This window comes from Takifugu rubripes, chromosome 18, assembly GCF_901000725.2.
Source record: "Takifugu rubripes chromosome 18, fTakRub1.2, whole genome shotgun sequence".
In the NCBI taxonomy this organism is placed as follows: Eukaryota; Metazoa; Chordata; class Actinopteri; order Tetraodontiformes; family Tetraodontidae; genus Takifugu; species Takifugu rubripes.
Genome location: NC_042302.1, coordinates 3,983,597 through 4,006,537, shown reverse-complemented (window position 1 = coordinate 4,006,537; position 22,941 = coordinate 3,983,597). Strand labels below are relative to the sequence as shown.

At 50.2% G+C, this 22,941-nt stretch overlaps 5 protein-coding genes across 7 annotated transcripts; 2 read left to right on the top strand and 3 right to left on the bottom strand.

The window, feature by feature from the left end:
* Positions 1-262: 262 nt before the first annotated feature.
* trim35-14 (tripartite motif containing 35-14) lies at positions 263-2,772 on the top strand. The gene is made up of 7 exons (XM_003972773.3): positions 263-358; positions 509-939; positions 1,059-1,154; positions 1,221-1,451; positions 1,534-1,556; positions 1,638-1,756; positions 1,830-2,772. The coding sequence occupies exons 1-7, from the start codon at positions 295-297 to the stop codon at positions 2,372-2,374; spliced, it is 1,509 nt and encodes a 502-aa protein (XP_003972822.3). The 5' UTR covers positions 263-294; the 3' UTR covers positions 2,375-2,772.
* A 2,165-nt stretch (positions 2,773-4,937) lies between these two features.
* On the bottom strand, positions 4,938-13,570 carry tulp3 (TUB like protein 3). 3 transcript variants are annotated; one of them, XM_003972772.3, is made up of 12 exons: positions 13,468-13,570; positions 10,554-10,592; positions 9,648-9,699; positions 8,089-8,251; positions 7,822-8,004; positions 7,146-7,279; positions 6,881-7,072; positions 6,678-6,790; positions 6,396-6,513; positions 6,187-6,285; positions 5,935-6,106; positions 4,938-5,844 (listed from the first exon to the last, which is right to left on the bottom strand). In XM_003972772.3, exons 1-12 carry the CDS (start codon positions 13,485-13,487, stop codon positions 5,711-5,713), a joined length of 1,419 nt encoding a protein of 472 aa, XP_003972821.3. In that variant the 5' UTR covers positions 13,488-13,570; the 3' UTR covers positions 4,938-5,710. The 3 variants fall into 3 exon arrangements, with proteins under 3 accessions (XP_003972821.3, XP_029681576.1, XP_029681577.1); XM_029825716.1 differs by lacking the exon at positions 13,468-13,570 and adding an exon at positions 11,432-13,439; XM_029825717.1 differs by lacking the exons at positions 9,648-9,699; positions 10,554-10,592; positions 13,468-13,570 and adding an exon at positions 9,022-9,215 and having other exon boundaries at positions 4,963-5,844.
* A 366-nt stretch (positions 13,571-13,936) lies between these two features.
* On the bottom strand, positions 13,937-15,423 carry rhno1 (RAD9-HUS1-RAD1 interacting nuclear orphan 1). The gene is made up of 3 exons (XM_011613279.2): positions 15,258-15,423; positions 14,925-15,109; positions 13,937-14,840 (listed from the first exon to the last, which is right to left on the bottom strand). The coding sequence occupies exons 2-3, from the start codon at positions 15,084-15,086 to the stop codon at positions 14,181-14,183; spliced, it is 822 nt and encodes a 273-aa protein (XP_011611581.2). The 5' UTR covers positions 15,087-15,109; positions 15,258-15,423; the 3' UTR covers positions 13,937-14,180.
* A 33-nt stretch (positions 15,424-15,456) lies between these two features.
* On the top strand, positions 15,457-19,998 carry foxm1 (forkhead box M1). The gene is made up of 9 exons (XM_011613278.2): positions 15,457-15,636; positions 16,331-16,801; positions 16,875-17,014; positions 17,097-17,276; positions 17,354-17,482; positions 17,615-17,674; positions 18,059-18,107; positions 18,194-18,360; positions 18,500-19,998. The coding sequence occupies exons 2-9, from the start codon at positions 16,375-16,377 to the stop codon at positions 19,280-19,282; spliced, it is 1,935 nt and encodes a 644-aa protein (XP_011611580.2). The 5' UTR covers positions 15,457-15,636; positions 16,331-16,374; the 3' UTR covers positions 19,283-19,998.
* LOC101077434 (cystine/glutamate transporter) lies at positions 19,999-22,725 on the bottom strand. The gene is made up of 12 exons (XM_003972770.3): positions 22,328-22,725; positions 22,068-22,194; positions 21,877-21,992; positions 21,656-21,781; positions 21,496-21,595; positions 21,384-21,428; positions 21,184-21,307; positions 21,008-21,111; positions 20,841-20,937; positions 20,585-20,734; positions 20,342-20,519; positions 19,999-20,220 (listed from the first exon to the last, which is right to left on the bottom strand). Exons 1-12 carry the CDS (start codon positions 22,545-22,547, stop codon positions 20,156-20,158), a joined length of 1,452 nt encoding a protein of 483 aa, XP_003972819.2. The 5' UTR covers positions 22,548-22,725; the 3' UTR covers positions 19,999-20,155.
* Between the last annotated feature and the right edge of the window lie 216 nt (positions 22,726-22,941).

Here is a 22,941-nt window from a genome sequence, read left to right as displayed (position 1 = left end):
AAGCCTTTGACTGGGATTATAGATGAGTACAGCCCGCCACCTAGTGGTGGTAAATTATAACTGTTGCTTCTACATTATATAATGTTCATAGACTGTTTACTGTCGTAGTCCCGCTAGAACACAATAATTATCTTTCTGTTCCCTCCACATGCTCCCTTAGTTCCTGGCGATACATTTATAGTTAATAGTTATAGTTATTGTAAAGACGTCAAGACTATGCAGGTTGTTGTCAATAAAGTTTCGTATAAAAAAAAGAACTAGACTCCGCTCCTCGAGCCCGGTTAGTCTGTATTGATGACGTTTCATAACCGGAAGCAGGAAGCGATCTTATTTGTTTTGTTCCAGCAGTTGTTTGCAGGTATGTTTTCTTCTTTCGTTTTTGTTTTACGTCGCTAGGTTTGGCTTTTAAATTACTTAGATCGATGTTTTTGGAGGATATTATAGTGCACATGTGGGGGAAGAGGATTTAATGTCAGTGTTTGAGGCTATTATCGCGGTTTTTCTCCAGAAACTGCCTTCAGGATGGCGGGTAGGCTCCCGGAGGCCGACCTGTCCTGTTCTATATGCTGTGAAGTCTTCAGAGACCCGGTGGTCCTCAAGTGCAGCCACAGCTTCTGCTCGCCCTGCCTGCAGCAGTACTGGAGCATCAGGACGAACCGCGACTGCCCGCTGTGCCGGCGCCAGTCCCTGGATGACCCGGTCCCGAGCCTCACCCTGAAGAACCTCTGCGAGTCGTACCTGGAGGAGAACGACGACATGGTGGGGAAGAAGGCAGAGGAGCCGTGCGGTGATCCGGAGGAGATGTGTCCCATCCACGGGGAGAAGTTCAAGCTTTTCTGCACGAAGGACAACGAGCCGATCTGTGTGGTGTGTCACACCTCGAGGAAGCACAAGCAGCACGAGTGTTTCCCCGTCAGCGAGGCGGTGGCGGACGTCAGGGTACACACTCTCACAGAAAGACACTGCGAATGACTGAAACGCACCTCTCTTAATTCACATTTCCCTTTAAACTCTGTGTTGGGTCTCTTCATTCTTCACGGTCTCCTTTGTGGGCTCAGGGGAAGATGACATCGGCCCTCAGCTCGCTTCAAGACAAGAAGGAGGCCTTTGAAAAGACGAAGAAGAACTACGAGAACGCTGCCGCGTACATTCAGGTGCGGCACACACGCCTCGGAATCCCTCTGTCGGAGACGGACTGGCTGAGTGGCGTTTGGTTTCAGGTCCAGGCCCGATTCGTGGAGACGCAGACCCACGCCGAGTTTGAAAAGCTTCACAGCTTCCTGCGCGCTGAAGAGGAGACGCGCATGCAGGCTCTGAAGAGGGAGGAGGAGCAGAGGAGTCGAGCCATGGCGGAGAAGATCCAGGAGATCACCAAAGATATAACGTCTGTGTCTGAGTGTATCCAGGCCTTAGAGGGGGACCTAGCTTTAGACGGCATCTCTGTGCTTCACGTACGTCCCAAATATGCAGATTACTGCCATGACCATCATGTCTTAGCTTAAATTATTTACAGTTTGCTTCCCCCCCCCTCAGAATTGCAAGAAGACGCTGGCGAGGTCCTCAAAGTTCTGATCTCACATTGTTCTGAGTGACTTTTATAGCAGCATGTGTAACCGGCCCGCTTCTGCCCCTCACAGAGCCGCCGTTCCCATCCAGGATCCGGTCATGCATCCCGGGGCGCTGATCGACGTGGCCAAATACGTCGGCTCGCTGAGCTTCCACGTTTGGGACAAGATGCAAAAACTCGTCAAATACAGTGAGAGCGCGCCCCCCTCGCGCAGGTCCCGCGTGCTCCCGCCTCCCTTTCTCACGCTCCGCGTGTCTTTCAGCGCCGGTGACCCTTGACCCCAACACGGCGGCTCCGTGGCTCGTCCTGTCCGACGACCTCACCAGCGTCTCCGACAGCAAGGAGAAGCGGAAGCTGCCCAACAACCCGGAGAGGTACGACCCCGACACCGGCGTCCTGGGCCGGGAGGGCTTCACCACCGGCAAGCACGCCTGGGACGTCAGCGTGGGAGATAACACCGCCTGGGTGGTGGGCGTGGCCAAAGCCTCCGTCACCAGGAAGAAGAAGGTGTCCTCGGTGCTCAAGAACGGCTACCTGTGCATCTACTTCTACCACAAAATGTACTTCGCCGGCACCTCTCCTCTGACCAGGCTGAACCTGAGGAGGAACCCAGAGAAGGTCCGGGTGCAGCTGGACTGCGACCGCAGCAGGGTGTCTTTCTACGACCTGCAGGACAACACGCACATTTACACCTTCAAACACGCCATCGCCGAGAGGGTCTTCCCCTACTTCTGGGTGGGCTGTCAGCAGTGTCCTCTGACCATCCAGCCGCTGGACGTTTCCGTCGTGGCGAACGAGGTTTTTTAACGCGCACGTTTGAACCGGGCGACCTTTCTGTGATTAAACTTTTCCTCCCCTCCTCGTTGAGACTCGGCACGATGCGCTTGGTGGGATCTTTGCACTTTTATCTTGATGCCTAAGTCGCTGCTTCTGATTTCTGCTGCTTTTATCGATCCTTTTTTTTTTTTTTTTTAGAGATGCAACAATATCTGGCCAAATATCGCTGCATTGATAATCGAGGCGGGAATATTTGTGTTGCAGAAATGTGGTCGGTTCAAGACACAAAATGAAGACAAATGCGCCCAAACGTGGGATTTAATGCGCCTCCTGATCGACTTGTTTGTTGGCACATGTTTGATCTAGTTTGGAACAGACTCTTGTTTTTGTCAATGCTGGGTTTATCAAATAAAATCGTTTCGGCCGCAGCCGTGTGTGTTCATAAATTAACGGTTTCCGAGCAGCTAGAGGACCGAGGAAATCAAACTGTCATAATATCACAAAAGTCCGACATATTTAACTATGTCTCGCATATACACTCTATTTCCAAAAGTATTTGGCCACCTGCGTTGACTCACATATGAACTTAAGTGCCATCCCATTCCTCACCCACAGGGTTCAATATGATGTCGGCCCACCTTTGGCAGCTATTACAGCTTCAGCTCTTCTGGGAAGGCCGTCCACAAGGTTGCCGAGTGTGTTTGTAGGAATCTTCAAACATTCTTCCAAAAGTGCATTGGTGAGGTCACACTGATGTTGGTGGAGAAGGCCTGGCTCTCCGTCGCCGCTCTAGTTCATCCCAAAGGGGTTCTGTCGGGTTCAGGTCAGGACTCTGTGCAGGCCAGTCCAGTTCATCCACACCAGACTCTGTCATCATGTCTTTATGGACCTTGCTTTGTGCACTGGTGCACAGTCATGTTGGAAGAGGAAGGGGCCGCTCCAATCCTGGTGTCCTGGGGCATTCCAAGTTCCTTTCACTGGAACTAAGGGGCCAAGCCCAACCCCTGAAAAACAACCCCACACCATAATTCCTCCTCCGCCAGATTTCACACTCGGCACAACGCAGTCCGAAATGGATGGAAAAGATGGAAAAGCGTGATTCATCGCTCCAGAGAAGGCGTCTCACTGCTCTAGAGTCCAGTGGCGACGTGCTTTACACCACTGCACCCGACGCTCTGCATTGGCCTTGGTGATGTATGGCTGAGAAGCAGCTGCTCGCCCATGGACACTCATCCCATGAAGCTCTCTGCGTACTGTACGTGGGCTCATCTGAAGGTCACATGATGTTTGGAGCTCTGTAGCACCTGACTGTGCTTCAGCATCCGCTGACCCCTCTGTCAGTTTACCTGGCCGACCTCTTCCTGGCTGAGTTGCTGTTGTTCCCAAACTCGTCCATTTTCTAATAATAAAGCCGACAGTTGACTTTGGAATATTTAGGATCGAGGAAATTTCACGGCTGGATTCGTTGCACAGGTGGCATCCTATGACCGTTCCACGCTGGAAACCCTTTTTAATCATTTGCATAACACGTTTTTCCATTTCCTTATGCTAATCAGAATTAGCGCTAAGTGCCGCTAAATGGTCGTGCGTGCTAACTTCCATTAAAGGAAAATGAGGTTATTTGTATTAATAGTTCTGCTAAAGCTCATGTAAAGTTGAACCTTGACTTGCAATAACCACAAATGGAGCTAGCAGCTACCACGATGAGAGTACATATTGGCCTTGGGCAGTATTTAATGTTCTTCTTCTTAATTAATGCTTAAATATCTTAATTTCCAAGCGCCATTATGATTGGCTCATACTTGAGATCCCAGTTCACACCAGCCTCCCAGTATGGGAGGGTATAGATCCCAGTAGTTTGATATCATCCGTCAGCCCTGACGGCGTCACTGTTCGTGCATGTCCCTTCGAGCTTGAAGATGAGCATTCTCAGGATCCAGACAGCCACCTCAGTGTGGCTGTCTGGATCCTCCATCACGCCCTTCTCACGTCCCTTCAATGTCAACACACCCCAACCTGAAGCCCCCTCCTGCAACACCGGTCCTCATCGTCACAGCCTGCCCTCCAGGACGCCTGCTCCACGGCCCAGAACAGACCTGGCACCAGCTTCTTCTCCTCATAGGCGTCCTCCCGTTTCTTGCTTCAGAAGATGAGAACAAACCCGAGTGGTCCTTTCAGCTCGGCTCAGACCAGAACAGGACTTCACCTCCAGGTCCCAAAGTAAGGAGACCACAAGGATGAGGGTAAAGATCCACCACAGGCCCGTTTCTGCTCACCCACAACTGTGAGTACCGATGAGTCCCATAAATCAGGACCACCAGAGTCGTTTTCAACAGTGTCTCCTCAGCTCAGCAGGTTCTGTTGGTTCTGTGCTGATCAACTTCATGGACCCTCTGGAGGACTTCAGCTCCTGGAACCCTCCAGTACGGTGCTCCTCATCCATGCTCGACTAGAGCCTGGTGGAGGTTCCCATGAAGAGCTTGTTCTTCATCCAGCAGGTCCACAACCTAAACTGGGACTGGAGCTGATCTCAGAATTATTTATGCTTTACATCTATAAAGAACAAAGGTGAAGGAGCTTAGTCAGCAGTTACAAACAAGGCAGTTCAGGGCTGTGAAGTACTTTACAGACCTCCTTTATTAGGGTGTGGAAAGGTGTAAAATTGTTACAGCGGTTCACCAGCATCAGTAGTGCAGCATACTTTAAATAGTACGATTAAAGGTCAAAGTCCCCCCGAAATCCCACCAAAATTCCGTGTTCTTTTCCTTGACTTATTGTTTCCTCATTAAAAGCCGTTCAGAACGTTTTCAGATGTTTTGCTAACAAATGCCGGCTGTCACACCTCTCCTAAAATAACCTGTAAACACACTTGACTGATGACAAACACTTCAGACGCTCACCTGACGCAGATGCACACCAATTCACAAATCACGATCATAAAATGGACCTGGTCTGAGTTACTCCACTATGGAAAGTGACGATAACAAAGAGATATTAAAGTTAGATTAATTTCATGTAAACAACCGTAGAAGGAAAGGGTGGATGTGAAGCCGCTCTTCGCGTGTCTGGCCTGAAGGTGGCGCCAGAGCGGAGGTCCTTGAAGCATCGGGTGAAAACAACAGAAGCAACAAGGAGATACTTTATCATTCATATTTGACATCTTTTGAAATAAAACGTTTCAGCACAGACAGTTTTGTGACTTTCCCTTTTGATTCTTTACAAAACAACCCCCCCCCCCTCCACAGAAACCAGGACACTTCCTGTCCCGTTCTGCCCTCGTCTTGAAGACTCCTGATAGCGTCAGAGAGCTCTGGCAGGGGGGAGAGGGGCGGGGCCCGGTCGTCATGACAACACGACCCCAAAAGGTCACTCGCAGGCCAGTTTGCTGTCGAAGCTGGACAGGCCGATGGCGAAGGCCTGCAGGGCGCACATGGGGTAGTTGTAGTCCAGAGTGAAGATGTCTTCCGCTACTCTGCCAAACTGCATGACGATGTAATCGGCTGCGGGGCGGAGACACAGACATCTGTCACCACAGGGGGCCCAGCCCAGCGGTGGGGGGGGGGGGGGGCAGAGACAGGGAGGGTACTCACGGTCGTTGTCGTGCACTATCTGGAAGTTTTTGACGGAGGCTTGGGTGACGCGGCCGTGGAAGTTCAGCACATAGGACTGCGTGTCCTCGTTCCACACGGGCGCCTTGTTGTGCAGCTCGATCAGGTTGTCCAGGGAGTGACTGTGCCACCGGCTCAGGATGCTCTCCTGCTCCTGTCACGCAGAAAACAGCCACTTCAGCTACACCCAGCCCTGTCTGCGCACGGCGCACCAGCGCACGGACCCCCACTCACGTTCTGAGGCCTGACGGGGACTCTTTCGAAATTCATGTTCATGCCAGGGATGACGACAGTCATCTTACGTGGACCGTTGAAGCCCAGCACGTTGGTTTCCTGCCAAACAGCAGGCAGAGTGAGTGTGTGTGTGTGTGTGTGCGTGTGTGTGTGTGTGTGTGTGTGTGTGTGTGTGTGTGTGTGTGTGTGTGTGTGCGCGTCCCACTCACGTAGCAGATGGCAGCCAGTTCCTGTCTCTTGTTGCTCTCCTCCAACAGCGCCCCGGGGTTCTTGCTTGGATTGCTGCCGTTGTCGAAGACGGTGAATTTGGTGCCCATGATGTTGGACCTGGGAGGAAAACGCGCCGGTGATCAGGTGCTGACGGCGTTTCAGGGTGTGTGGACGCAGATACGAACGGGTCTGTGACCTTCCAACGGTTATAAAATCGTTGTGTGGCGTAAATAAAGAGGATAAATAAACGAGGACTCTGGGATTTCCTGACCGGTCGGTACCTCAGTTTTCCGATGAAGCTCTCTCCTTCCCGTGACAGGTCGGTGGCGTCCACTGAAATAAGGTAGTTGGACGTCTTACTCTTCTTCCGCTTCCTTCCTGCCAGCAAAAACACCTGGAATGGTGGGAAAATAAATCATTTCATCAGCGTGGGGTCACTGGGAGTCGACCCCAGCACCCGCTGAGTGAGAGAAGCCCCACTCACCCTTTTGCCGTCCTCCCGCTCCATGTGCATGAAGTAGGTGGGGTAGAGGCCGCGGTCCATGCCCTTCTTGTTCCGGCTGACTCGACACTTAATGGTGACGCCCCGCGGAGCCGGACGGAAGACGAACTCCTCTAGGTTGCTGGCGTCGACTGAAACGGCGTCTGCGGTGGGCGACCCCCTTGGCGCCACCTCCTGGGGGGGGGGGTGAAAGCGTGAGCGGTGCAGGGATGTTGGGAGCTGGGATCGGGTGAGCCGGGCTACTCACGGGCGTGTCTTTGCCACTGGACGCAGAAGCGGGTCTGACCATCTCCCCGCTGGGGGACAGAGACGGCGTCCGCTCCCCGTCCGTGTCGTCCTCCTCCTCGCTGGGTTCGTCAAAGTTCATGCTGCCAGACAGACCTGTGAGGCACGGGCATTAGGAACACCAGAGGTCAGCTCCCATCAAAGAGCATCAAAGACATTTGGGCTCTTTGAAGCTAAAGTGGCTTCAGTTTCACGGCTTCATTTAGATTTCAGACATTTCTGATGAAACATCTCAGCAACACAAGAAACTAACAACCTTCCTTTGAAGAGAAAAGCCTTGAGAACCTTCCCAGAGTGCGTTCTGACGCGTCACGTGACCCCCCGTCACAAAATCCACCATCAAATTAGAAATTGCTGTGTCGCCGGTCAGAGAGGAGCCCACAGTAGCTGCTATTTGAGCGACTTTCCTCTAGATTCCTGAATTCCATTAACTTCCCAAATGTCTCGTTGGCTGTGGTGCGGCTGGAGAAACGACTCCACAGAGCAGCGATGCAGCCAGACTGCAGCTCATTCACACATCACTGGTCCCTCAGCCGCTGACAACTAAACTTTAGCATTTCGGAGCTGCACATACATTTGTGCGGAATAAAAAGTTATTTTTCTCTCGCCGCGGCAGGATAACGAGCGGATGGGCCGACCCTGTTTCTGCAGTAGTTCCTGTATATCCGTCTTGGGCTCTGGCAGCGTCACGGCGTCTCCGTTCCTCTCGGGAACCTCGGCGGAGGGCGGCTGAGACGGAGGCTGCTGCTGGCTCGCTGACGCAATCTGGATCTTCATTCCCAGTTCGGAGGCTTCCAGGAAAGCTGCCGGGCCGTCGATGCCTGAAGCAGGACAAGGCGGAAGGTTTGAGGAGGGTGTCAGGAAAACGGCAACATCGTTATGAGCGAACCCGGACCCTTCCTCACCCTCCATGAGGACGTCATTGGTGACGTTGAGCTGGGACTCCACCAGAGGGGCCTGTTCTTCCCCCCTCCGTGTCCTGGCGCGTCTGGGCCGAGCCTCCGTGTTGGGCTGGACCATGAGGGGTTCCTGACGCTTCCTCCGCTGCTTCTGCTCCAGCAGCGCCCTCTGCGGGGGGGAAGGTAGGGTGTAAAGGTAGGGAGAACGAGATGGTTCTGTGTTGTATGCAGGAACTAGCGAAGAGAACCCCTCTGCTCAGGCTGACCTGTCCTGAGCCACGGCGTCCCCGGGCCAAGCAGCCAGCAGATTGCGCAAGCTCATTAATTACGCGCGTCATCCACACAATCAGCAGTCCTGTTCAACGATGCTGGTTCAGTGAAGTGGAAAGAACCCCGGGCCGAGCCCCAGACCTGCCAAAAGGCTTTCGTAACTCATCTTTTAATTGAGACATCCCACGCTGAGAGGTCTCGGAGCTGTCGCTGCCCGTCACCAACAAAAATATCAAAACCGCAGACGAGTAAAGATCATTTGAACTGGTCCCAACGTGGAACGAGATTCGTGGGTCATCTGAAAACGCCTAATGACTGACTCATTCTGCAGGAGGGCGATGATCAAAACGTAACAATAAATGAATCATGTTTATTTTTGTCTCAGCTCCAAACAATCAAAGTCTGACCAGCGTGCAGCCTCTAGACTTCCCTTCCAGCTGTTATTTTAAGCTTATCCATCCTGGACTGGGCAGACAGACCACAACTTAACTTCCTTCCAGCTTTTCTGTATCAACCAGACTCTGAGAAGATATAAATGTGATCTGAAGACACGGGACGTGCGGTATAGAACCGTCTACGCAGGAATTCTCTCCCCTTTCAGAGAGACTTCGTACAACCGATGCATAGAAGAAGAACACGAGAGGAAAATAGGGATTAGGAGTTACTGACCCGCTCCATTGAGGAGAGAGGGTTCCCAGAAGTTTGCAGGTTTGGTGATCAGAGACTAAGACCGGTTCCCTCGCTGCGTGTCCTCCTACCTCATTCTGTCTCCTGAAACTGAATTCGACAAAAACACCAGCTCCCCCTGCGCTTTGCCCTCCTCTGACGGGAGAAAATGTGACGTCTCTCGAGCCACGGTGTGTGTGTGTGTGTGCGCGTGTGTGTGTGTGTCACCGTTGCTAACTGAATCAGCGTTTGACGTTAGCACCTGAGAGAGAGAGGGGGGGGGGGGGGGGGGGTGGAGAGAGAGAGAGAGAGGGAGGGACGCTCTCTCGTTCCAAGGTGCTCCAGATCTTTTCTGACAGTCAGACAAAGGATCTGATGTTTTTGTATTTCCAGAAGCTGCTGTCAGCATCAATAAACACGAGTCGCTTCGTGTTATGTAAGGAAAGAGCATAACTGAGACCCAGTGGGATCAGGAGACACGCTTAGAACCCCCCCCCCCCCCCTCCCTTCCCACTGGACTCTTTCTTTCTGCTTCATATGTGAGAAAGAAGTGTTTTTTCTTGTTAAAGGCATCAAGGCCTGAACCTAAAACAGTTCCTGCAGGAGTGGGATCAGGTGTGGCCTCTCACCTGCCTGTCCAGCTTCTGCTGCATGAGACTGGAGCTGCCTCCATCAATGGCTCTAAAAGGTAAAAGAGACATCCTGATCAAAGGTCTCAGCCAGCATTTCATCATGAAAACTGCTTTTAAAGGCTGCATTTGAGTGAAAGGCTGTCACGGCGCTGATCATTTGGTGTCCAGCGAAGCAGGTTTGTTAAGGAGGCAGAAAAGAGTAATGAGACCAGGCTCCAGCTGAGAGAATCCCTTATGAACAGAACACCTTTGTGAAGGGACGGAGCCCATGTTGCTTAGCTACTGAGAGGGGAGCGGGGCGACAGCAGGTCGCTTCTGCTGGAGCTGCAGTCAGACGTTTTGTTCCGATCCTCACATATCTGTGGGGGGGTTTCAGTATTTATCGGCATTATTTGAGGACTCCTGGTTTAAAGCCTTCTTTGTTTTCAGGGAGTACATGGAATTATTTGTCTCTCTTCCGTTCCTGTTGTCAGAGAGACAATTAAGAGGTGACAACTTTAAGAATCTTTAAGAAGCCTCCTCTGCTAATAAACCCGGGATGTCACAATTAGCAGCCCCACCTGCAGCAGCGGCGCTCCTGACTCAGGAGTGAAAATGAGTCGCGTTGCACCCGTGCGTCATGCTCTCGCCCATAAGTCTCTCTAAATACGCCTCCTCTCCGACATTTGACAAAGACAAGGATCCCCGGGGGCCACCTGAGAACAGGTGCTGCAGACGGGGAGCGCACGTGGGCCGAGAGGGGAAAGAAATGAAGCTACCTTTGTAACGCTACTGTGGGATGTCTGGACATTGTTCTGTCCAGAACATTATTGTTTTAGTCGCTTAAGTATGGAAAGCTGTTCTGAGCAGTGTTCTTCTGTCTGAAGTTGTGTGTGACTTTGACCAGAGCGTCCCGCTGCCTACCTCCCTGATGAGCTGGAGAAGCTGGAGGAGCTGGGAGGTCTTCAGGGGGAAGCGGTGCGTCGGCAGCGCATGTGGAAGAGCAGAGAGTGGGTTTAAAAGTCAGATTTAAAACACGCACAAGTTTTACTGACCGAGGGGACAGCAAATATCTGTCCCAGCCACACACACACATTTCAAGTGTGTCTCATCGCAGCTGTGACTGATCAATGTTTCATTAGTCCACAGCTTGGGTGACAACAAGAGGTTGCGCACCATTGTTGTCCCTCCCGTGTGTGTCAGATCTGTGGTAACCACGGAGACGCGCCTCCACCAGCATTGATTAAAAATCCGATTCTTGTAATGGAAGACAGTAAAGATCCACAGGCTGACAGGCCAGCTGTGCTGGAGGGTGTTCAGGAGTGTGTAACAAACACACGCGTTCAGGATCCATCAGACGGAGACGCTTTATCTCGTCGTGACAAATATGTTCCGTCCACTTATTGCATCACCAGCGGAGACCGGGAGGGGGAACCACATTAACTGCTGGATTAATCTGACCTCTGCTCTCATCCCAAACCAGGCTTAGTTGCCATGGCGATGCACTGGCCTGTTTGGGGGGACCGTGCTTTTGAGAATGAGGCGAGCGTGTCTGGTTGGTCTTGGACGCCAAAGACACTTTAACTTTTTTTGTAACTGTTTTAAAGTCATCTCGAAACCTTAGCAAACAGAGACCATCAGAATCCAAGAGTAAAGGTGCTGGTAGAAATGTCAACGAGGGCCACATGACCTCTGTCATGACGCGAGTCATTTAGCAAGTCCCAGTCCTGAAACGTCAATAACGTTCGAGCGCAAAAGCAAATGAGCGTGTCTTAGATAAGGAAGGCTGTTTTCAAGACTACCTGTAGGACCAGCGGCTGTAGACGGGCTGAGATCTGCCAGCTTTTACCGTGTCCATGAACGCAGCAGCAGGAGCGCTGCTCCCCGGCTCTCCCATCTGCACAATCCTCATTCACACTGTGGGGGAGTTCGGGGTGGTTGTGCGGTTCAGTCTGCCTGAAATCCCCGGTAGGAAGCTATGTCCTACCCAAGGGAGTGACAGCTACCAGGGCTGAGGCAGACTGGGAGCTTTAGGGAGGTTACCATGAGCAACAGGCAAGGACACAGTGAGCCACGGCTCCGAAATAATACTGACGAACTTCAGTTTTTTTTCTGTCTGCAATTTGCTAAATGCAAATTAGTGAGTTGCAAATAGCAGAGATCATTTAAAAACTGTCCTTTTAATCAATCAAGGATCAAGTGAGATTTTCAAAATATGAAAAAAAGAGAGAAGACATTTTGGCTTAATTTTCTTCCAGTGTGAAGGACTTCATCTAGTTGCTAGGAGACCACAGCAGACCATCTTTTTCTCCCTCCCCAAGACTGTTTGCGAAGGCGAGCTAAAGAAAGCGCTGGGAAAATGAAGAGTATAGATTGTGTATGCAGCTCCTGGGAGGCGCAGCGATGATAAGCCAGGGAATCATTCACCAGAGGGAGTCATTAAAACTGAAAACAAATGATGGAATTGGAATACAGAAGTGGCTAATCTGCTGTCTTCCTCTGGGATATATGTGGACACACTTGCCCTGTGCCCGCATCACATATGGTCCTTTCAGCGTGAAGTACCTGAACACACCACTGTACAATGAATACAAAAGCAGCGCGAGGACAAGGAAGGAAAGTAAGTCGTTGCAAATGCCGGGTCGGCCATCTGTGAACTCTGACTGGCCTGATTAGTTGAACCCAGAGAGCAGCGTTTGGACCGCAGCTGCCGAGCTGGTCTGCTATGACGCAGCGCCGCTCGTGTTACTCCACCAAGGCTTGTTACAGAGGATGGCACCGTTTATGATTGCACGGAAAACATGGAACAGGTTTGTTCCTGCGCGAACGGCGTAGATGCTGTTGGTCCTTGTCTCTAGATCAAATAATTAGACCGGTGCAAACAGGAAAAGGCGGCCGCTGCTGGGACTTTCCCAGCAACCTCCAAGCCAACCTGTGTTGGAGCAGCCTCCACCAGGTGAACACACCGTCCTCTCACACCTGCACCACGGCGGGGCCTTCTCCTCACGTCCAGCTGGCTTCTCATCCTCAGGAGAGTTCTCCTGTTTATGAACTCCCCGTGACAGATCGCGGAGGAAGTTGCTGATTTAGATAATGGTGAAAGAGAACTAAAAAAAGAAGCATGAGAATCACACACACACACCCAAAAAATTCCTCATTTTACCAGTGGATTGGATGCGTTATCACAACAAAGGGGCAGAATCCTTGTGTTCTGGTACCATTGTGTGTTAAATTACACCTAAATATACACGTTTAAAGGGGGTGAAGTGACATCATCGATCCACGGGAGAGATAAGGCAGCATATGGTTATAACGCATTCATTAACCACGCATTGGTTTGCAATCAATCTCCCATCACACATCTCTTATCAACTTTTCTACCATTCCGTGGTGGAGTTTAAAGAGAGTTGCCCCCGTGTTAGCCTTACTGTAGCGGTATTTGGTGTGTTTTTTCCCTTTTTTGCTCGATCGGAATGTTGGGCAATTCGCGGATTCTTCTCTGTTTTGACCCTCAGTTTCGGCTCCTTTGGGCTGTTCTAAATGTATCTAATTCTCACGACACTAATTACTCCTCCGGTGGGTAAGAAGGCACGGTTTCACGGTTTAAAGCCCCGACTTTCTGGTAGCTGTGGAATGTAAATGAGCAGAGTACCATTGGAAGCTAACGTTAGCTGCCTCGACCCACCTACTGTCAGCAGCGGAACACTATTAAAACTCGTGGGCGACAGATGAGTTTTTTCGGGGTACAAAAGACAAAAAACACCGGTGGTCTTCTCTACGGATTAACCACATATTAGGCACAAACACTCACACGCAAGCGCTCGATGGAGTAGTTTACCTTATACTGTAGAAACTCATGTTTATCCACGGTTGCTATGGTCCGCTACGCTTTTCGTGGATGCGGTGAAGAGAAATTCGGTGGGTCGGTCCTTAGTTACCGCACACACCAACAACAAGCATTTCTATTGGCCGGCGCGAATATAAAAGAGAATTTGATTGGCTGTCATCACCATATGGCCTAATTTATCTCTGAAAACGATTCTAAAGCTGAATTGACCACAGAAATGTGAAGTAAAATTTGCGACGTGTTTATTTTTGTAATTCCAATTAGTCGTATTATCACATAATATTAGATGCTGTTCTTCCTGGTAAGAAAAAGAAGAACGCGTGTTTTTAAATTACCAAAATATTAGACTTGTCGCAATGTATTGCGTCTGATTTTATTACAGTAGTCCCCCACGATTCCGTATATCTCACAAATTACACTGTTTTATCTCTAGGTAGCTCTTTTATAAATAAAAAGACCGTAAAATTGAAGCTGTTTAATCAATTTGTAACCGGTTTTACAGTTTAGGCAGATTATGATTGGATTATTTTTACAACCATAACCGAGTCATTTCATATCCTCTTAAAATGACTGAGTCATACAAAACATAAAAAGGTCACTGAACTGCCATAATTGCCTGTCAGCATCACTTCTGCTTAGTGCTAAATCTATTTAAGAAAAGAGGAGTCTGCTGACAGAAAGGTTTGAATGTCATTGTGGCCTCCTCATGTTGCCAAATGGCTATATGAGCTGTGAATTAGCACGTCTGAGTCAGAGAGATAGCCCCTCGCTTTCATCACTGTCATCAGGTCCTTCCTTCTCCTCCACGTCACCTTCAGCCCATAATCTCTCTCCGGAGTATCAGCTACCAAAACGTCAGGTGGCTGATTGCATGGCGAACACGAGCGATGCAGCAACATGTGTAGAGGGTTGGAGGAGGGACACCTGATCCCTTCTTGCGTTACATCTGGAGTGTCCACATTAGGTGGTGGACCAAAACTGCTGACCTCAGCAGAGGCTGGGGTTGTTGAAGTGCTGTCCCTTTGTTTGTCTGGAGCGGAAGGGGCCCCGGGTTGGATCAAACACCTGCTGGAGGAGGCAGCACCATCAGAACACCTCCCTGCGTGACCATTTCTGGCCGATGTCACACGTCTCTTTGGTGTGTCCGAGTTCTGTGCAGCAGCTTTCCTCGTCCGTTCACTCGGTTGTCGACGAGGCTGGTCGCCTAACCTCGACTTAAATGTCAACGATGGAAATTTGCACGCGCTGTTTCTCCTGTCCAGGTGACTGCGACTGTCCAGAATGTTTGTGGCCGGCTGACATCTTCTCCTCCCTCGTCTCGCTGGAGCAGCCGCAGCAAATGAGGTCTGAAACTGTGGGCTGACCTAAAACATGAAAACAAATATAAAAACACATCATGCAACATATGTAGATAAAATGACAACATTTAGACGGATGAGTAAACCCACCCATGACTTGAGGGCTGTGGTGTCCTGCTCTTGCCTGTCTGTAAAGAAATCTTTGGGACTGATAGCTGCTCTGACTTCAGGAGCATTCTGTACTCTGGCGCCACACAGAGTCCGTTCCAGGAACTGCAGGGGAGGTTTCTCCGTCTTAACTTTTCGGGGCATTAATAGAAATCATTGTCGAGAACCTGTTGGACGGGACAGGACGCTAGATCAACATACATTACACCCAAATACATTTATTATCAAAGTCAAACCGCTTCCCCCTTGCAGTTTATTTGAATCAACAGTGGGCAGTTTACGATAGAACAAAGTTGTTGGTAAATACATACGCACCTTATAGTACTTCGCGTGAGTCACTTAAAACAATCAAAACAATTAATTCGTAGCTGAATGTGCCCTGATTTTGACACAACACAATCTTTTGGTTGTCGTCTTTCGTCTTTCCATTCTGACCGTCAACCAACGTGACCAGTTCGTCCTGCCGCCATTGGCCAATCCGCGGGTCACGTGACGCGGCGAGGACGGCAGCACGCGCAGCGCCAAAATTCAAAAACGCCTCTGAATCGCCTGGACAGGCTGTAAATAGCATGAAATGGAAGAAAATACGCGCTCTTGCCGTTCGTTAGGCTCAACGTAGATTACAAGATTACCGTTTCGACTAGCGACAGGGGGCGAAAAAAGCGGAACCGGCTGAAACGTTGCAGTTATGAAGGTTTGTCTCCTTTTAGCTTAGGTGCTATGAGAAAACAATGGTTAGCTTGCGCTAACTACCAAGTGGAGCTGAGCCAGCATGCTAATTGTGTTAGCGTATGTCCACAGATCTAAGCCTGTTGGCGATCGTTAACGTTTGAACATTTTTGCGGAATGATATCAGTGACGTGCATGCGAAACGGCGTATACATAGCATAAATTAAATGGCATACGCGGTCACTGAGTGCTGCGACATGATGGAGTGGTTTGTAGCATGTCAACTCTAATATTAGCATACATGTTTCTAAACTGCCACCGCCTCTTGAATGGCGTGTCTTCGTTTCCTCATGCTTACAAACCTGCGATTTCGCTGAGGGTTAATATGGAATAATTGTCTCTAAACGCGAAGCGATGACGTTGGTGAGCGACACGTCATTTGGGATTCCACCACAATGGAAATCCTGTCTAGTTAACCGCGTTTCTGCAAACCACTTTGTTCTGTAAATTCAGTCTTCCTGGCCTTTGGTTGCTTGATTCGGTCACTTGTGGTAACTGTCAGATTCGTGGGGGGGGACACCAACGGTTACCGTTACATAAAACTCACGGAGTAAAATTTCACGGAGCTTGGAGTCTTGTGGTAGTCGATGCGAAATAAAGTCTGTATTTTATTTCTGGTTAACTTGATGTTGGTGTCTCGATCTGTCATTACTCTTTAGAGAACCAGCCATCACCAAGGAGCATTTCCAGTGATCTGACAACCATGAGACGGAGCCCAAGAAGACCACTGATCCTGAGACGAAGGAAGTTACCCTTTCAGCAAAATGATCTTCCAGCAGCTGAATCCAAAAGCCAACCTGCTGCAGCCTCCAAACAGCCCTCAGGCTCCTCCAACAGCTGGTGCTTCCCTGATGGCATCCGTGTACTGGATCACCCGTTCATGACAGATACAAAGGTGGTCGTCATTCCCAAAACGGCAGACGTTCAGAATGTAATCCAGGTGCTCAGCGCTAAAGGCAAAGAGTCTGGCTCCAAGGGCCCCAGCAAGTTCATCCTACTTAGTGGGAATGCCAGCCATGGCTCTGGACCTCCTGCAGGCGAGAATAGAGGCTCTACGAGGGTTTCAGCTTGTCATTCGATAGAAATGATACACCACGTGTCTAATAAGCCTGTCCCTGCCCTCAAAACACGTAGGTTTTCTTGGTGTTTCAAACGATTCCCCCTCTAGTTACACCACTGACTATTTTCTTTGCGTGTACTTAGTGAACAAGGACCTTGAGTGTCACCCCTTGGAAGACGGCCTCACCGGGCTGCAGTGTCTTCGAGGAAGCAGCACCTGTGCTGCACCAGCAAAACCTGCCAAGCAGACCTCCAACAAGGAAAACGTGGATTTACATTCCCAGGTTGGCTGCAGCTTCTTGTCAATTCGCCAACATTTCTAAATGCTGGTGCCGCTAATCTTTCTTGCTTCCTTTACCCACACAGGCCGAACGTGCAGACGAGGTTAAAGTGCCACCGGTGGAGAGGCCGCCGTACTCCTACATGGCACTGATCCAGTTTGCTATTAACAGCCACGGGAGCAGGAGGATGACGCTCAAGGAGATTTACACGTGGATCGAGGACCGCTTCCCGTACTTTCGACAGGTGGCCAAACCGGGATGGAAGGTACCTCTGAAGGCTCATTCGCGTCCCAGTGAAACAAAACTAGACACTGACGACGTTGTTCTCATTTATCGTTGCAGAATTCCATTCGTCACAACCTCTCGCTACATGACATGTTTATCCGCGAGACGTCTTTAGACGGCAAAATGTCTTACTGGACTATCCGGCCTGAAGCCAATCGCTGCATCACATTTGATCAGGTTTGCAGGGTGAGCAACAATTCCCCCTCAGCTCCCTCCGTGTCCTTTCAGGTTTTGTGCATCCGTTGATTGAAAGAGTGTTTTAAAATAGATTTTGAAGCTTTAATGGGCCTCCTCTGTCCTGTTGTGCATTTTTTCCAGAATGAAGCTGACGCAGCCACGGTTCCTGTCCCAGTGCAGATGCTTTTAATGTCCCAGCAGGTGAGATGTGTCTTCTTTGGACGAGGCTCGGTCCTCACCTGTGCGCTCAGGCAGAATAAAATAGGATCTCGGGGGGGGGGGGGGAGTGGGGTTTTTTGTCATTAAGCTCATTGAACCAATTAGCTCAGCTGTAGCTGGAGAAAATATTTCTCTGACAGGAGGACGTGACATGAGCAGCAGGGACACCGAGGACAAATAGTTAGTAGCTTGCTTTGGGACCTTTTTACTTCTTGCAGGCATTCTCGTGTGTGATGTGTAGGATGGAGCACAAAGGACTTCCTCGACATTCAAATACTAAATGGGCACTTTGGCATTTAGTCATCGTGACGGGACGCAATAACAACAGTCAGACCTTGTAAAGTGATGTCCTCTTTATTTTCGCAGCAACAAAAGAAGGTGAATCATGACCAGAGAAAAACACCGAGTGGCTCTGGTGAGTGACCTGCCGTCTGGAGTCGATAGAAGTTCACAGCAGCTTCAGCTATTGTGCTCCTCTAAACCGCGCTTTCCTCCAATCAGAGAAAAGGATGAAGCCCCTTCTGCCCCGAGCTGACTGCTACTTGGTTCCCGTCCAGCTCCCAGTTGCCCCCCCTGTATTCCTCCCAGCCGCTGGAGTCCAGTTTACCCCCTCTTCATCACAGCACAAAACGTCACGGGGAGCTAAGAGGGTGCGAATAGCTCCAAAGGTGAAGGTTACACTGAGTTAAAAAGACATTTTAACCATATGTTGCAGATTCAAGCTTCTATGTTTAACTGAGAAAATAATTTGTTTACCTAAACGAACTGCAGATGAGATCTAAAGCGTTGGTTAAATGTCTTTGACAGGTGGCACAAGGTGACACCTCTGTTTTGCTGATGGATCCTCAGGAGAGCAAAGCCATCAAAGCGGAGGTCAAGGAAGAGCCACTGCGCAGTCCAGTTCAATCCCAGACTCCCAAAACCCTTCTGAAGGGACAAGGCAGGAGCTCGCGTCGTAAACAGCATCTGGTTCACTCCAGACAAGAGGAGCCCGTCCTCCTCTGTCCTGAAAGCACGCTCTTCGACTCTGGTGTAGTCTTGGATGCCTCCACCTTCCAGGACCTGCGGGATACAGAGCTGCATGAGAACCACAGTCCGGACAAGGAGTTCTCCTTCAAGACGCCCATTAAAAACAGCAGCAGCCACCTGATCTCGTCCACGCCCAGCAGGCCCCCGTCTAACGACTCAGCCGAACCCTGGAAAGTGACCCCTGTGGGGAAAGGGAGCCAAAACATCCTGGACTTTAGCCCCATCCGCACACCCGGTGGACCAGCCGTTACGCCTCAGCACGACTACACTACCTTTAGCTTTAACAGCACCCCCTTCAAAGAGTTGCCACTGTTCAACTCCCCCAGAGAGCTGCTCACACTGGCGCCCACAAAGGCAAATGGCGCGGTCGACTATAAAGAGCCGCTCCAGACGGGGATGACGCCACCGCCCAACCAGTCTCTGACAGAAGGCCTCATGTTGGATTTAATGAACGACAGCTTGAGCAAGATACTGGTGGACATCAGCTTCTCTGGTCTGGAGGACGAGGACATGGGCATGGCCAACATCAGTTGGTCGGAGCTCATCCCCCAGTTCAAGTAGCCTGAGATGCCAGTACGCATTTCAAAGAGTTTGAAGGAACGCGGGGAGAGTTTTTAGAACACTACCGCCGCAGGTCAACGCTCACAGGAGCTCTGTTAACGCCAACTGGACGGTTTCCTCCAGCTGACGTGCGTTTGCTCATCACCTCCCCCTTCAAACGTGTGGGACCTTCACGCGGCGTTGCTTCAGCCACATGTGCCACCTTTTGTGTTATTCGTGTCGATTTGCACATCTTAATATATAACTTGGCTTTTGAAAATGTAAATTGGAAGATTTTATATCGAGCCAGCGGGGTTTGTTTCGACTGGAACCGACTTAGATTTTAGCTAGAGATCCTGTGTTGTTAAATGTCTGATAGCACTAACAGTGATAGATCTTTGTACAGTAGATGTTGACAACTTCTGCACCATATTTTTAGCACATCCTCAGCCTGTCGGCCATATTTGTTTTCTGTGCGCCACAAGGGTAGCATTTCTGATACTGTTACCGTGTGTGTTTGCAGATTTCTAGCGGCCAGATTTGAAACGTGCGTGCCTTTTCCTGTTTCTGTGACTGTACAATAAACCCTGGTGTCGCTCCTGATGCAGTATGAAGGACTTTAATACAGCCATGTTAACGAGTTGAGCCGCACTTTCTAAAGCCCTGATTGGTTAATTATCAAGAACCAGAGTGCTCTATTTTATTTATGTTTGAATAAAAGACACATTTATAGATTATTTCTGTGTTCAACAACTTTATTGCTTCCCTTTTGACCCCAGAGAGAACAGAGGAAGCCATGGCAACAACGGTAAACCATTAATAGGTACGTTTAAAAAAGATGTAAACTAGCATCTTTGTGGATTTGAAGGGAGAGGAGAAAACGGTCTGGATTCTTCAGAATGTCTGGATTTCCTGCTGAGCCACTTCCAAGAGGATCTGCAGCTGCTTGCTGCAGGAGTCTGTGGAATAATGAAGAGTCACAATGATCACGGGTGACAAAGCTAACCCGGGATCAGACATTCGGAGTGAGGTTTTAATCGGATGGAAAGCTGCTCTAGTTTAATTTCAATTGTGACTTACTGAAGACGCGTCTCCACTTGTGAGGCAAGCGGAACCGATGGACGGTGGCATAGTAGACGGGGACCCCGGTCAGCGTGAGGATGCAGCTCTGGCCCGTGTTCCAGGGGTCCGAGTACAAGGACAGACACACGATGAAGAAGCAAACCACGGTGAAGGTGACGGCGATGACCAGCGGCACCTTCGGATTAATCACAGGTGAATTTAGAATCTAGGTTACGGTGAGGGAACGAAGGCGCTTCCAACCTTGAAAGGTCGTGGGTGGAGGGGGAAGCGATACCGGTGGATAAGCATCCCCAAGGTTGCCAAGGCGATGAAGAACCAGCGAGCGAAGGAGACGAAGTTGATGAGCTGGTAGATCTCCCCTGTGAGTATCATGAACACCACCGAAGGATACTGGGGGAATAAACGAAGCTGTGGTCACACTGCCGTAGTTTACATTCAGATTTGGGTTTACTGGTTTAGTAGTGGTTTGACTGGTGGGTTAGTGCTTCCATTTTACCAGCAGCAGCACTGCAGGCAAAGGCGTCTGTCTGCGGATGTGAATCATGGAAAAGATTATGGGCCAGTGGCCCTCTCTGGCCCCCACAAACAGCATCCTAAAGCACAAACACCCAAATTACCCTCAATAAATCAGTGAGAAGCTGCGTCACCGGAGAGCCCCCGTACCTGGGTGACACGAAGAAGCCCCCGTTGAGCGCTCCAAGGCAGGACAGGGCCACCAGGAAGGGAACCAGGGACGCCAAGCCCTGCAGGGCGCGGTTGGCAAACGTCTGCAGGTGAAACGAATAAATGAAATCTGATGCTGCAGCCAGCGTTCAGGTCCGGCGCGGCGCGCCACTGACCACGGCCACGGCCTCGGACTGCAGCAGCTCAGCTGGGCTCATCATGGTGTAGTAGGCCACGTTGACCAGGACGTAAAACACCGTCACCGTCACCATGGAGAAGATTATTGCCGCTGGTATTGTTCTGTAACGGGGAAATATCACAAAGGAATGTAAAGCAATTAAATAAAATAAAAAAATCAGAACCGAAGTTCAGATACCTCTGTGGCTTTATGATCTCTTCAGTGACGAAGTTCAGGTAAAACCTAAAGACGGAAAGGAGCTCAGGGGACAACAGTGGAAGGGTTCTTCATGCAGTAAACACTTCCTTACCAGCCGCCATAGGCATATAACCCATTATAGAAGGCCAGTGGCAACCGGTCCAGGGTCAGCAAGTCCATTTCAAAACCATTGTGGAAATTTTCAGTTTTCCCTAAACACAAGCGACAGTTTAACAAATGGATGAGGAGGAGCTGGAATCTGAGGGACCTACCTTTGGCCAGGGCAATGACACCAGGGATGATGATGAGGACCAGAGCGAACATCTTAATAAAGGTCAACGTCACCTGAGTGCGCGACGCCAGGGTCACGCTCCAGCAGTTGATGGCCACCACAAACGCTGCCAACAGCCAGAGGCAAAGAGTCAAAGAGGCGCTCGTGGGCGGCATGCGGGGACTGCTGTTGTACAGGGGGGACGGTTCAAAAGCCACTCACTCACTCCGAGGATGCTCACGAGTTTGATGAGTGCCACGGGCGCAAGGCACGGGGCAAAGAAAGGCTCCACCACATAGCGACCGAAAGCCAAGGACACGTAGGACACCACGGCCGGCCTGGAAATCCCACACTTTTGCTCGTGACTTCAACTTGGAGTCGGAATAAAGGACAAAGAGTGACGCCTGACCAACCTGATGAATAGGAACTCAACCCAGAGGCGTAGAAAGGCAGGCAGGGGTCCCAGCGTCTCCATCAGGTACGTGTAGTGGCCCCCCGATTTTGAGAAAGTAGTACCCAATTCGGCATAGCACAGGGCCCCTTAAAAACCAGAGTCCTGAAGATCTCACTCATTTTAATGTCAATGTAAACATCCAACTTTCTTGTTTACTAAAGAATTTTGGTTAAACCTTTGTCATATTTTCAGATATGGGGATATTTTACGTCATCTTACCAAACAAGGAGAGGATCCCGCAAAGTGCCCATACTAGCAAAGAGAGCCCCACGCTGCCGCTGTTCATCAGGACCCCCTTGGGTGCGATGAAGATTCCACTGCCCACCACCGTCCCGAGGATGAAGGACACCGCGGGCAGCAGCCCGATCTCTCTCCGAAGGTGCACTCTCTCCCCATCTTTTTCCTCATTCTTGCCATTGTTGTCGTTCTTTGTGTCCATTTTGTCCTCTTTTACAGACCTCGCGCCCCCACCCTGTCTCTTACACCAGTTTGTGAGCTTGTTTAGGCTGTTGACGCAACTCTCTAGTGGTTTTTAGCAACTCCTTTTTTCTCCCTTTTGAAACATACTAGTGGTCCGTTAGCAAACAACTTCTGGAACAGTGTTGGAACATATCTAACCCCCCCAGCCCCCCCCCCCACTCACACACACACACACACACACACTTCTACTGCCTGCATGTTTTTCCCGCTCTCATTGGCTCAAACCCCAGGCACCTTCCCCCCAGTTTACTCAAGGCACAAAGCCCATACTCTTCCAGGCCCCAGCAACACTAATTGTTGCAGTTTGATGCAGATCATGTGCTCTTGTGTATTTACAGCTTGGCTGGGGCTGT